This window comes from Leucoraja erinacea, chromosome 6 (genome assembly GCF_028641065.1).
Source record: "Leucoraja erinacea ecotype New England chromosome 6, Leri_hhj_1, whole genome shotgun sequence".
NCBI lineage: Eukaryota > Metazoa > Chordata > Chondrichthyes > Rajiformes > Rajidae > Leucoraja > Leucoraja erinaceus.
This window is the reverse complement of record NC_073382.1, coordinates 50622776-50636581: the sequence shown is the minus strand read 5'-3', so window position 1 is coordinate 50636581 and position 13806 is coordinate 50622776. Positions and strand designations below refer to the sequence as shown.

Here is a 13806-nt window from a genome sequence, read left to right as displayed (position 1 = left end):
TTTCATGGGGAGATGGGACTTTTGGCTCAACTCAGCCATTCCAACCACGATGCCCAATCTAAGCTAGTGCTATTCACCCATGTTTGACTCGTATCCATTTAAATTTCTTTATTATTATACACAGTGAATGGTAGGGCTCTAGGGAGTGTTGGACAGCAGAGGGATCTAGGAGTCCAGGTGCATGGTTCCTTGAAGGTGGATTCGCAGATAGATAGGGTGGTTAAAAAGGCTTTTGGCACTTTGGCCAGAGCATTGAGTATAGAAGTTGGGAGGTCATGTTGCGATTGTATAAGACATTGGTGAGGCCACATTTAGAGTATTGTGTTCAGTTCTGGGCACCATGTTATAGGAAAGATGTGGTCAAGCTGGAAAGGGTACAGAGATGATTTATGAGGATGTTGCCAGGATTAGAGGGTCAGAGCAATAGGGAGAGTAGCCTGGGACTCTATCCTTTGGAGCGCAGGACGATGAGGGGTGATCTTATAGAGGTGTAAAAAGTCACGAAAGGAATAGATCGGGGTGACTCGAGGACATGGGTTTAAGGTGAAGGGAAAAAGATTTAATAGGAATCTGAGGGATAACTTTTTCAGACAAAGGATGGTGGGCGTATGGAACATGCTGACAGAGGAGGTAGTTGAGGCAGGGACTAGCCCAACAGTTAAACAGGTACATTGATAGGACAAGTTTGGAGGGATATGGGCCAAATGTTGGCAGGTGGGACGTGTAGCTGGGACATGTTGGCTAGTATGGGCAAGTTCGGTCAAAGGGCTTGTTTCCATGTTGTATCACTATGACTATTGTACCTGCTTCAAATACTTCCATTGTCAACTTAATAATATTTGATTCTTTGCATACAGGTTTCTCGCTTCACAGACAGAAAATGCATTGTTTAATGATTTTTTGGAAAAAAATATAAAGCAAAACTGTCCACTTAGAGAAGGATGGGATCTTGCTAGTTACAAAAATGAATCTTCCGAAATAAAGTTGGATTCTGTAATGGACTATAACGTGAATGAATCAGAAATAATGGTTTCGCAGCTGGGAAATGGCCCAGCATTTGATGAAATTTCTTCATTACACAATCAAGACAAATTATGCCTTGTAAGAGATACGGATATTGTTGAAGAAATACTTGAAGATAACAAGTCGAGTACGTATTATTGCTAGAAATAAAGAACTGCAGATGCTGGACACAAAGTGCTGGAGTAACTCAGCGGGTCAGACATGAAGTCTTCACCTTCTTTCCCCCCCCCCCCCACCACTTTCAGTCTGAAAAGGGGCCATGACCCAAAACATCATCCATACTTTCCAGATATGCTGCCTGATCTGCTGAGTTACCCCGGCACTTTCTATCTAGTGTATTAATTCTGTTTATTTTTGGAACCGTCTTTTATGAATATTATCAGTTCTCTTTTGCTGGACTTTGAGCAAAATATGGAGACATTGGACCTGAAGATAACACTTACTCTTTGGTTGCCTTCACTGGATTGGGTGAAATACCTAGTTACTGTCCATTAATTTAGGGGAAAATGGGGTCCACTTGCAGCTCTTGGCAAGACATCATGTTTTGAAAATGATCAATTGGGAATCAGCCTGACAGTGTACAGATTTTTGTACTGTTCATAATCTTAAAATGTCTACATTTATTAAAATCTTGAAGTGTAGAGGAAAAGAACATGCTGTTTGAAATCAAACATAATTACTATGGACTGACATCTTGTGGGATACTCTTTATAAATTAACTTTCATCTATTTTTTAAATATTAAGTTCAAAATGTTTCTATAATCACTCTTTTGTGATTTGTTTCAGAATGCTTGTATATTCTGTGTTTCAGATGTAATTGTTGATAATGATCGAGAATTTCTTAGACCAGTATTAAAGAGACCAAAGCAAAGTTTTTACAGGAAATGTATTTCAGACTTCAGCTTTTGCTGTAAAGCAGGTAGGAGTTTAACCATATAACCATATAACAATTACAGCATGGAAACAGGCCATCTCGACCCTTCTAGTCCGTGCCGAACACGTATTCTCCCCTAGTCCCATACACCTGCGTTCAGACCATAACCCTCCATACCTTTCCCGTCCATATAACTATCCAATTTATTTTTAAATGATAAAAACGAACCTGCCTCCACCACCTTCACTGGAAGCTCATTCCACACAACCACCACTCTCTGAGTAAAGAAGTTCCCCCTCATGTTACCCCTAAACTTCTGTCCCTTAATTCTCAAGTCATGTCCCCTTGTTTGAATCTTCCCTACTCTCAGTGGGAAAAGCTTATCCACGTCAACTCTGTCTATCCCTCTCATCATTTTAAAGACCTCTATCAAGTCCCCCCCCCTTAACCTTCTGCGCTCCAAAGAATAAAGCCCTAACTTGTTCAACCTTTCTCTGTAACTTAGTTGCTGAAACGCAGGCAACATTCTAGTAAATCTCCTCTGTACTCTCTCTATTTTGTTGACATCCTTCCTATAATTAGGCGACCAAAATTGTACACCATACTCCAAAATTGGCCTCACCAATGCCTTGTACAATTTTAACATTACATCCCAACTTCTATACTCAATGCTCTGATTTATAAAGGCCAGCACACCAAAAGCTTTCTTTACCACCCTATCTACATGAGATTCCACTTTCAGGGAACTGTGCACAGTTATTCCCAGATCCCTCTGTTCACCTGCATTCTTCAATTCCCTACCATTTACCATGTACATCCTATTTTGATTTGTCCTTCCAAGATGTAGCACCTCACACTTATCAGCAATAAACATTAAACTCCATCTGCCATCTTTCAGCCCACTCTTCCAACTGGCATAAATCTCTCTGTAGACTTTGAAAATCTACTTCATTATCCACAACCCCACCTATCTTAGTATCATCTGCATACTTACTAATCCAATTTACCACACTATCATCCAGATCATTAATGTACATGACAAACAACAGTGGACCCAACACAGATCCCTGTGGCACCCCACTAGTCACTGGCCTCCAACCTGACAAACAACCATCCACCATTACTCTCTGGCATCTCCCATTCAGCCACTGTTGAAGCCATCTTGCTACTCCTCCATTAATCCCCAACCATTGAACCTTCTTAACCAACCTTCCGTGAGGAACCTTGTCAAAGGCCTTACTGAAGTCCATGTATACAACATCCACTGCTTTACCCTCATCAATTTCCCTAGTAACCTCTTCAAAAAATTCAAGAAGATTAGTCAAACATGACCTTCCAGGCACAAATCCATGTTGACTGTTCCTAATCAGACCCTGTTTATCCAGATGCTTATATATATTACCTCTAAGTATCCTTTCCATTAATTTGCCCACCACTGAAGTCAAACTAACAGGTCTATAATTGCTAGGTTTACTCTTAGACCCCTTTTTAAACAATGGAACAACATGCGCAGTACGCCAATCCTCCGGCACTATTCCCGTTTCTAATGACATTTGAAATATTTCTGTCATAGCCCCTGCTATTTCTACACTAACTTCCCTCAATGTCCTAGGGAATATCCTGTCCGGACCTGGAGACTTATCCACTTTTATATTTCTCAAAAGTGTCAGTACTTCCTCTTCTTTGATCCTCATAGTTTCCATAGCTACTCTACTTGTTTCCCTTACCTCACATAATTCAATATCCTTCTCCTTGGTGAATACCGAAGAAAATAAATTGTTCAATATCTCCCCCATCTCTTTTGGCTCTGCAGATAGCTGTCCACTCTGACTCTCTAATGGACCAACTTTATCCCTCGTTATCCTTTTGCTATTAATATAGCTGTAGAAACCCTTAGGATTTACTTTCACCTTACTTGCCAAAGCAACCTCATATCTTCTTTTAGCTTTTCTAATTTCTTTCTTGAGATTCTTTTTACATTCTTTATACTCCTCAAGCACCTCCTTTACTCCATGCTGCCTATAATTTTTGTAGATCTCTCTCTTTTTCCGAACCAAGTGTCCAATTTCCCTTGAAAACCATGGCTCTTTCCAATTTTTACTATTCCCTTTCAACCGAACAGGGACATAAAGATTCTGTACTCTTAAAATTTCACCTTTAAATGTCCTCCATTTCGCTTCCACATCTTTCCCATAAAACAAACTGTCCCAGTTTACTCCTTTTAAATCCTTTTGCATCTCCTCAAAGTTAGCCTTTCTCCAATCAAAAATCTCAACCCTAGGTCCAGTTCTGACCCTCTCCATAATTATATTGAAACTAATGGTATTGTGATCACTGGTCCCGAACTGTTCCCCAACGCATACCTCTGCCACCTGACCCGTCTCATTTCCTAACAGGAGGTCCAGCACTGCCCCTTCTCTAGTAGGTACTTCTATGTATTGCTGCAAAAAACTATCCTGCACACATTTTACAAACTCCAACCCATCCAACCCATTTACAGAATGTGTTTCCCAGTCTGTGTGGAAAATTGAAATCTCCCACAATCACTACCTTGTGCTTACTACTAATATCTGCAATCTCCTTACATATTTGCTCTTCCAATTCTCGCTCCCCATTTGGCGGTCTATAATACACCCCTATAAGTGTTTCTACCCCTTTCCCATTTCTCAGTTCCACCCAAATAGCCTCCCTAGACGAGCCCTCTAATCTATCCTGCCAAAGCACTGCTGTAATATCTTCCCTGATAAGCAATGCAACACCTCCTCCTCTTGCCCCTCCAATTCTATCACACCTGAAGCAACGAAATCCTGGAATATTTAGTTTCCAATCACAGCCCTCCTGCAACCATGTTTCACTGATCGCCACAACATCATACTTCCAGGTGTCAATACAGGCTCTAAGTTCATCCACCTTTCTTACAATGCTCCTAGCATTAAAATATACACATTTAAGAAACGCACCATCTCTTATTCTCTGTTTATTTTCTTTTTCTTCTCTCTCCCCTACATTTTGGGTCAGAGTGCTACCATTCTCTGCCTCCTGCCTTACACACTGACTGCTAGCTTTCCCAATTCGAGTCCCTCCCCCCAACCATACTAGTTTAAAGTCTCCCCAGTAGCCTTTGCGAATCTCCCCACCAGGATATTGGTCCCCCTCGAGTTCAAGTGCAACCCGTCCTTTCTGTACAGGTCGCACCTTCCCCAAAAGAGGTCCCAATGATCCAGAAACTTGAATCCATACCCACTGCACCAGTCCCTCATCCACGCATTTATTCTCCACCTCGCTCCATTCCTACTCTCACTGTCGCGTGGCACAGGCAGTAATCCTGAGATTGTTACCTTTGCAGTCCTTCTCCTTAACTCTTTACCTAACTCCCTAAATTCTTCTTTCAGGACCTCTTCTCTTTTTTTACCTATGTCGTTGGTACCTATATGTACCACAACCTCAGGCTCCTCTCCCTCCCATTTCAGGATTTCTTGGGCACGTTCAGACACATCCTGACCCTGGCACCAGGGAGGCAAACTACCATCCGGGTCTCCTGTCTACGTCCACAGAATCGCCTATCCGACCCCCTGACTATAGAGCCCCTTATTACAATTACCCTCCTCTTCTTTTCCTTACCCTTCTGAGCAACAGGACTGGTCTTTGTGCCAGAGGCCCGGCTGCTGTCGCTGCCCCCAGGTAGGCTGTCTCCCCCACCGTTACTCAAACATGAGTACTTATTTTCAAGGTGTACAGCCACCGGGGTACTCACCAGTCCCTGCCTCTGCCCATTGCCCTTCCTAACTGTGACCCAGTTTTCTGTCTCCCGTGGTCTTGGAGTGACCACCTCCCTGTAACTCCTTTCTATGTCCTCCTCGCTCTCCCTGAGCAGACAGAGGTCATTGAGTTGCTGCTCCAGGTTCCTAACACGGTCCCTTAGGAGCCCCATCTCAACGCACCTGGCGCAGATGTGGACGTCTGGAGAGCACTCAGACTCCATGACCTCCCACATCTGACATCCAGAACAATAAACTGCTCTGGAGTTTGGATGTGTACAGTTTATATTCACATCATTAATTTTTTTTATTGGTTTCCTATTCATTTTTCTTCATTCTATGGCACTTTAGGTTTTCGTGGATTGGTTTCTGTCAGTCATGTGATAAATCCATGCCACTTTTACGTTCAGAAATCTTCAGACAAAAAGAAGGCTGCTATTTTGGCTACAGAAGCAGGCACACTCTGCTCTAGTATGGATATGCAAAAATGTCCTGTATCTGTTCTGGAGCTTGGTAAGTGAACTGTTGTTCTCTATAATTCAAAATATCTTTTAATCTTGTAAGATAGCCATTAAACATTCCACTTTGAATATTTATGGAGCCTTTACAGTAGTTGGACGTACTGCTATTGAAGCCTACCAGGAATTGGATTATTGTTCCAAAGCCTGATGCAGGAGCCATTTATGTTTATGCTAGCTACCGTTGGCATATTGTATTATTTTGTCTATATATATCTTGCAGTATTATTTTGGGCACTTGTGGGCGGTCATTAGATGCACAGATGGGCGTATATATATATGGGCATAGTGGACAGGGAGTGGCAGACCAGGCACAGGGGTGGAGGGCATACAGTTCTCACCAGACTGGGGAGAGCAGTTAACAACAACTTGTATGCAGAATAAAGAAAACTGGTACGTTCATCTCTTTGTTTGTACAACTACTTCAATAAAGAACCAAAACTGGAAATAACGACTGGAAAAACTGTTCTATTTGGTCTGCGTAAGATCACTCCTACTTACCTGTGTAGTTAATGGCAAGTTGGACTGGAAGAGTTAGAAATTAGCCGTTACAACTGGAATTAGGTAACCTTTAAAGCAAAGACAATTCGTAGATTTTCTCACAAAGAGACTTCCGCATTGTACTCACCGAAAGCAGTTATTAGCTGACTAGTTAGTTGGAAGGCATTTCTTACAGGGTAACAAAATATTGGTTACCAATAACATATTTGTTTTATAAAACCTGGTAGTGTTTTTTTTCCGTAGCAAAAATATAATGCCAGCTAAAGCTATTTAATGAGAATAATTAGATTAATTCCCAATGTAAAAATTAATCATTTTAATTATTTTTTTAAGTTTTTATTTAGAGAAAACCTGAAATAGGTTTTATGATTGGTTTTCTGTGTTTTTCTAAAAACATTCTGTGAACAATTTGGAGTAAATTAATTTGTATTTAATTTTAATGAAGTGTACAGGATGTGAACAATATGATAGATTTAAACATTTGATTTGTCTCGACAGTAGTAGGTTACCACATTCGGTTTGAAAAATCTAATGGATCAAACTCAAACATAATTGTTTTCTCAATTCCATTTCTTAGCAACAAGTTATTGGGTCATTAATAATTACAAGGAAGAAGTTTAGTTCTAATCTATTGTGCGGAATTACATTTTGCTCCTGTTTTTGCTCCAGTAATTTTTTGGCATTGGCTCTCAGAAAAGTTCAGGTTTTTGTTATGAAGATACACACAAAATGCTGGAGTAACTCAGCGGGACAGGCAGCATCTCTGGAGAGAAGAAATGGGTGATGTTTTGGGTCGAGACACTTCAGTATGGCCTCGACCCGAAACGTCGCCCATTCCTTCTCTCAAAAGATGCTGCCTGTCCTGCTGAATTACTTCAGTATTTATGTCTATCTTCGATTTAAACCAGCATCTGCAGTTCTTTCCCACACACCATTTTTTTTTGTTTTGTTAGGTATTGGTAAATGGCCTCCATTTGAATTTGTTTCCCGATATGCATTGCTCATCCGTTAGTTTTATTGCCTGTAACATTTCTCTTTCTAATTCAGATGAGAAAATTATTGTTAGAAGCAATATTTTTCATGCATGGTGCAGAGGAACTATCACAGAACTGGTTCCATCAGGAAACAAAGAAGAGAAATGTAACAATTCTACAAGTTATGAAATAACTGACGTTGCAGTAATCCAAGTGTTTTTGTTGGATTTTGGACACTCGGAAATCTTTTCACTTCCAGGGTATTGTTTTTTTTAAAATATTTTCAGTTGAGTTTTGCTGCATTTTTTCTTATTGAATGCCAGATACCTTCATATCTCTGGATGTGTGGCAGTACATCTGAGGGTGCCATCACCTCATTTAAGATCTTGGATCACTGTGTTAGCAACATCAAAGACATGGTTAAAAAGCCCATTCAATTTATACAATGCCTATTACTTGCATGTAACTTGCAGTGAAAGTTACGTTATCAATTAGTTCTGTCACTCTTCAGTACTGAAGGCTCCAAATATAGTTTTAATGTCGATTAAAATCTGCTGACTTAGCACAGAGCGAGGATCAAACCTATGATTTAAAAAAATATATATATATTTTTGCCTGATCATTGTCATTTTGTAGTTCAGTTATGGAAACTAGTAATGTGTTACCAACATTTTCCCCTCCCATGTGTTTTAACCTTCTGGCCAATCTATTCAGAAATGTTGCTAAAGTCCATGAATACCATATCTATCACCCTGCCTTCATCAATGTTTTTGGTTATCTCCTCAAAAAAATCGTTCCGATTTGTGAGACAAGATTTCCCCTGCACAAAACAATGCAGACTCCCCCTCATCAGGTTCTGCCTTTCCAAGTAAACAAAAATACTGTCATTATCATAATAATAATAATAATATTTTATTTAATGGGCGCCTTTCAGACATCTCAAGGACACCTTACATAGGATAACAGGAAATATAAACATATAATCAGAATAAAATAAATAATAAAGACATCACAGAAACACAAATTAAAAACAGAATTCAGTCCAAAAACAAAAATCAAAAACACAATGTGAAGAGAGAGCAGCGGCAGCTAAAGCGCGCCAGCGTCCACTCTCCCTTCACGGCAGCCATCTTAGACAAAGACTAACAGGAATACCTTACAGACAAAAAATCATCCCCCCACAACACTGTGGGGGAAGGCACAATGTCCAGTCCCCAACCCCAAGTTCACCCCAAAGTCAGGCCTATTTGAGGCCACCGCTATTGCCTCTACGGAGGCTCGATGTTCCTGGCCGTTCTCACCGGGTGGTCTTGCTCCGGCATCGGGAGAGTCCTCTCAGCGGCTGGGCCACATGGAACGGCCACTTTCTAGCTGGAGACTGCGGCTTCCGAAGCTGACAAGGCCGCGCTGGTTTGGAGCTCCCAGGCTCCCGATGTTGAAAACGGCGCCGCCCACTCCGCTCCGCAGCCCGGAGGTGTTGAACACGGCGGTCTCAGCTCACCAGAGCTCCGGCGCGTCGATCCAGCGTGGCGACCTAGGCAAGGCATCGCCTGCTCCGCTCCGCGATAGCGCTCCAGCGCTGTGCCGCCACCGAGGCCGAGGTGCTGGGCGGTCCCCGCCAGGAAACGGCGCTCCAAGCCCACTGGTAGGCCACGAGGACGGGTCGACGGGCAGCCCGGAGAAAAAGCTGCCTCACCGACCAGGTAGGGACCTAGAAGTAAAATTAACCCCTACATTAAAAAGTCCATATCCCCATGGACAAAAAACAGGACTCACTAAAAACTTTAGAATAAGCGAATTAAAATGGACGGCTGCTGGCTAGCAGCCGTTCCCCAAGATGGCTCCTCCTCCTCTCATAGTCGTATGGCACAGAAACATCCCCTTTGCCCAACCTGTCCAAGATGCTCCATCTAAGCTATCTTTGTCCATCTTTGCCTGCATTTGGCTAGTATCTCTCCAAACCTTTCCAGTACAATAGAATATTAAGTGTTCATCTAATACCTGTACATCATTTTCTATTAGACTAACTTTTATTATTCATAGAATTGACATTCCTGAGAAGAAGTTGGAAGATGTTGTGCATGTTTACACACACGTCCATGACTTCAGCCATTATGTACGGAAATTGAACCCCCAACTGAAAGGACCGTTAAAAAATATACCTCCATTGGCAATCAAATGCTCATTAAAAGATATTGTGCCAGCAAATCCAGTAAGTGACTTATTTTAAACCAGCAACACAGTTAATGGATGTTTTGTAAACTACACCTTTTTGGCTTTAAGAGATGAGCAATTCTGTTTGTTACCTTTGGACTTATTTGGAATCTCCTTTTAAAAGTGTTATTCAAATGAAAATTGAAGTACCTTATCTATATAGACTCACATGTATGATTATTTTGAATAAGGGACTTCTGATCATCACTCTTGACTTCCCTTTGTAAAGGAGATTATATTTCTGTTTATTTTGATCTTTAAATTTAGCTATGTAAGTTTTTCATTTTTGAAAATGTGTAGTTTACTCCCATAGCTATGTAAGTTATTCAGTGGGCATATGTCACATTATGCATACTTTAGATGTACTGGAAAATGTGAGCTAGAGATAACACACACACAATATGGAGTGAAATGTATTTTTGAGTTCTGCTTTCTTTTCGGTTTGGTTCATGCTTTTGGGAATAAATTTCTGAATCTGGTTCTGTGGCAACATTTTCAATCACTCCTTCAAATTGATTTTGAAGATGCTACCTCAGCGTGCCCAAGAATACAATTTCGGGCAACATAGCAAGGAGGGAGGGAGGATCAGGATAACCTGGAACGATAGTTCATCAGTTGAGTTGAGAAACAATGGAATCTATTTCTAGCATTTTTCCAGTTCTGATGGTTTATTGATCTGATACGTGTTGTGTATTTGGGTGATTGGAACTGACTGAAAAGAACACTCGGATATGGGAGTAAACTAACAAGCTTCTTTATTCCAGGACGCCACCTTGAGTCTCCCCCAGCGCATGCGTCCCCTCGCACAAGACATAACATATGCTAATTATATCAAATACATCACAATATGTTAACCCCATTTTTCCCTTGCCTGAGCTTCTCCCTCCTGCACTTTTTTGTTTTATTTAAAATTTCCAGTAACTCCAATTGTTTTGTGTTAAAATTTGTTATCGTCTGATTTAATCATCTTTTTTGTAAATTCACTTTGATAGAATAACATTTGGAATGTGGAAGCGAGGACTGAATTTACTCGAATTGTGGATAACAAGGCTGTACAAATGATAGTTTTAGGAAAGGATGGAGACAAACTGCTTGTGGATTTGAAGAAGTCTCCAATGGATAAGATGGGGAGTGATGTTCCTGTATCACTAAGGGATGCTCTTGTTTTTTTGGAACTAGCCAGGTATGCCTTTGAGAATGTATAAATGATTTTAGTTTTTAATTAATTATTGAAGGTTATTTGCTATTTTGCAAGAATGTTAAGTAGATTTACTGTTATGTTGCTATTATCTAACTGATTCAACATGACATTTCCAGTGTAACAGGGTGCTGAATCCCTGCTGTCTTCTGTTGTACAGGTAAAAGTAGCAGTTCTCTTCTTCTAATCTTGGCAGAATGTTTGCAAAAGCCAGTGGACTAATAGATCCTTTTCACATCAATCTAGCAAGATCAGTGCATAGATAGATCACAAAAAGTTCATAAAACACTGGTTGCACTGTTGGTTGCTGTTTGTCTACATCATATTTATTTTCCATCATTAATTGCTCTTGGGATGGTAGGGTATGGTGCCACCTTGATGTGCTGTGCTCTTATCAAGCTATTTCTATATTAGGTAGAAGATGCTAGAATTTTGATCCAAGCATAATGAAATAATGACTACATAGTTTCAAGATGGGGTTATATACAAAGTATGATGTCACCATTAAGGTTTTGTTACCATGTCTTACTGTGCCAATAGTGTCACTGTTGAAAAAAATCTACAGTTTCAAGCATTAGCTCCTTTGTGTGGTGTATATTACATAGGATTTCAAGAATGTATGCCAAGATTCACTATGCTGAGAAAATTGAATCAAAGTACGTGAGATAGATATGAATTGTCAATCTCCAACTGATCATTGCCAAAGTTAGGGGTTGTTTACTAAATTGGAGTAAAGCAGATTACCACGCTATTAGGCATCAGCCAGAAGGAGTAAATTGGGAGCAGCTGTTATTGGGTTAGCCCACATTAGACATTGGCATAGTTTAAAGTACAGGTGATCAGAGTTCTGGACCAGCATTTTCCAGAAAGGAAGAGGATCAGGGTGGCAAGGCAAGGGGACCTTGGATAACCAGAAAGGTTGTAACTTAGATCAGTAAGAAAAAGGAAGCATACAAAAGATTCCGGAAGATGAAATTAGACAGGACCTTTAATGAATGTAAACCAAGCAGGAAAGAACTTGAACAGATAAGACAGTGGTGTTCAAGACGCTTTTAGATAAGCACATAATTAAATATACAGGGAATGGAGGGATATTAATCATATGCAGGCAGAATAGATTAGTTTAATTCGGTATGATATTTGGCACAGACATTGTGGGCCGATGGGCCTGCTTCTGTACGGTTGTTTGTAAATTACACATCTAATGCCCAAACTTGATGAATAATCCAAACACAATTATCTGCCTTGGATATGATGGTGAATATTTTCTTAACCATTTTTCTTCCCAGGTTTGTTAGTGAATGTCTTGTTCCCATGTCAAATCTGGAAACCAATGAGTTACCAATGCAGTATTATCTACCAGTTATACCACCTTTCTTAAAAGAGAGTCAGATAATGGTCACTCACATCAACAATCCATTGGATTTCTATATTCAGTTGGTAAATATTAAATATTTACAATATTCTTGTCAAACATATTCATTTGGAATCGTGTGTGCACATTTTTTTACAGTTTAAGATAACCACCATTTTCTCTCACAGTGTAATCAACCAGCATTAAGTTATTTCTAATGAAGGACTTTTCCGATGCATGTCTTGAGTTGGGGATTTTACAAGTCTAGTGCTATTAACAGGATCACTAACCTCTCGTTATTGGGAATGATTTTGAGATCTGGAAGTATTGGACAGGGGTTTTCCATATATAGCAGTACTTTGAGATGAGCTCTTATGGTTTTGAAAGGCAAGTGGAATGTGTAGGGAGTGGATAAGAAAGCAGGATAAAATAGAACTAGTGTGAGTGGCCGATGGTCAGTGAGGACTCTGGGCCAAATGGCCTGTTTCCACCCTTCAATCAATTTCCTAAAATTCTGTTTCAATCAATTTCAATCAGAAAATTAGGAAAACAATCAGATGTGAGGTATATAAACAATCAGATGTGAGGTATAACAATTTTACAGTGGATAAAAATTAGTTAAACCAAGAAGCAAGTAGGTAAAAATAGATGCAAAGCGCAGTGTTGGAGTAACTCAGCGGGTCAGGCAACATCTATAGAGGGAATAGAAAAGCAATGTATAGGGTTGGGGCTCTTTTTCAGATGATAAGCATCAAGGTGAAAATATTGCAGAGGAATTTGAAATGACATGCCCTACAAATAATGGGCCACATGCATAGACTATTCTTTTGCACAAGGAGTGCCGTCTCAAAATATGTTGCCGGTAAAATAGGGACAGTTGTAGAAATCTTCTGATGATGGATGAGAAATGAAATTTAAATATTGAGGTGTCAAAATGTGGCCAACTGAAAAGAGGCACTGATAGAGTGAAAAATTCCTCTGTCAATCATTACTAAAGTTAAGTATTTGTGTTTTCTTGTCTGGAGAACAAAGTAATTGTAGTGTACTGAAATCAGTTCTAGGTTATTGTTTTGATCCATGTCAAAGTTTCCTATTCCCACTGCCAATGATTTTCCTTTATTTTAAAGAGGACATTTTTGCATTGACTGTAAGAATCGTTAAGTAATTGGGTGTTGATAGAAAAAGAAACCGTCTATATATTTCCATTGGGTGTGTGGAAATTGTAGTGTAGTGTTGGATTGTAGTGTAAATAGTTCATCGTAATTGTTTTGGGGTAAGGGGGAACTGTACAAAAGGGACGGATTGCATCTTAACAGGTGTGGGACCAGCATTCTGGCAGGCAGGTTTGCCACTGCTACACAGGTGGTTTTAAACTGAATAAGGGGGGTGGG

General features: G+C 40.2%; 1 protein-coding gene across 1 annotated transcript in view; it reads left to right on the top strand.

Annotated features, from left to right (window-relative positions):
- The window catches only part of rnf17 (ring finger protein 17), a 92131-nt gene that overhangs the window by 27242 nt on the left and 51083 nt on the right, over window positions 1-13806 (top strand). Inside the window, exons 8-14 of the mRNA XM_055637565.1 lie at window positions 858-1150; window positions 1836-1943; window positions 6008-6169; window positions 7723-7909; window positions 9693-9861; window positions 10856-11046; window positions 12351-12501. Coding sequence (XP_055493540.1) covers window positions 858-1150; window positions 1836-1943; window positions 6008-6169; window positions 7723-7909; window positions 9693-9861; window positions 10856-11046; window positions 12351-12501 — 1261 coding nt within the window. The remainder of the gene's footprint in view (window positions 1-857; window positions 1151-1835; window positions 1944-6007; window positions 6170-7722; window positions 7910-9692; window positions 9862-10855; window positions 11047-12350; window positions 12502-13806) is intronic.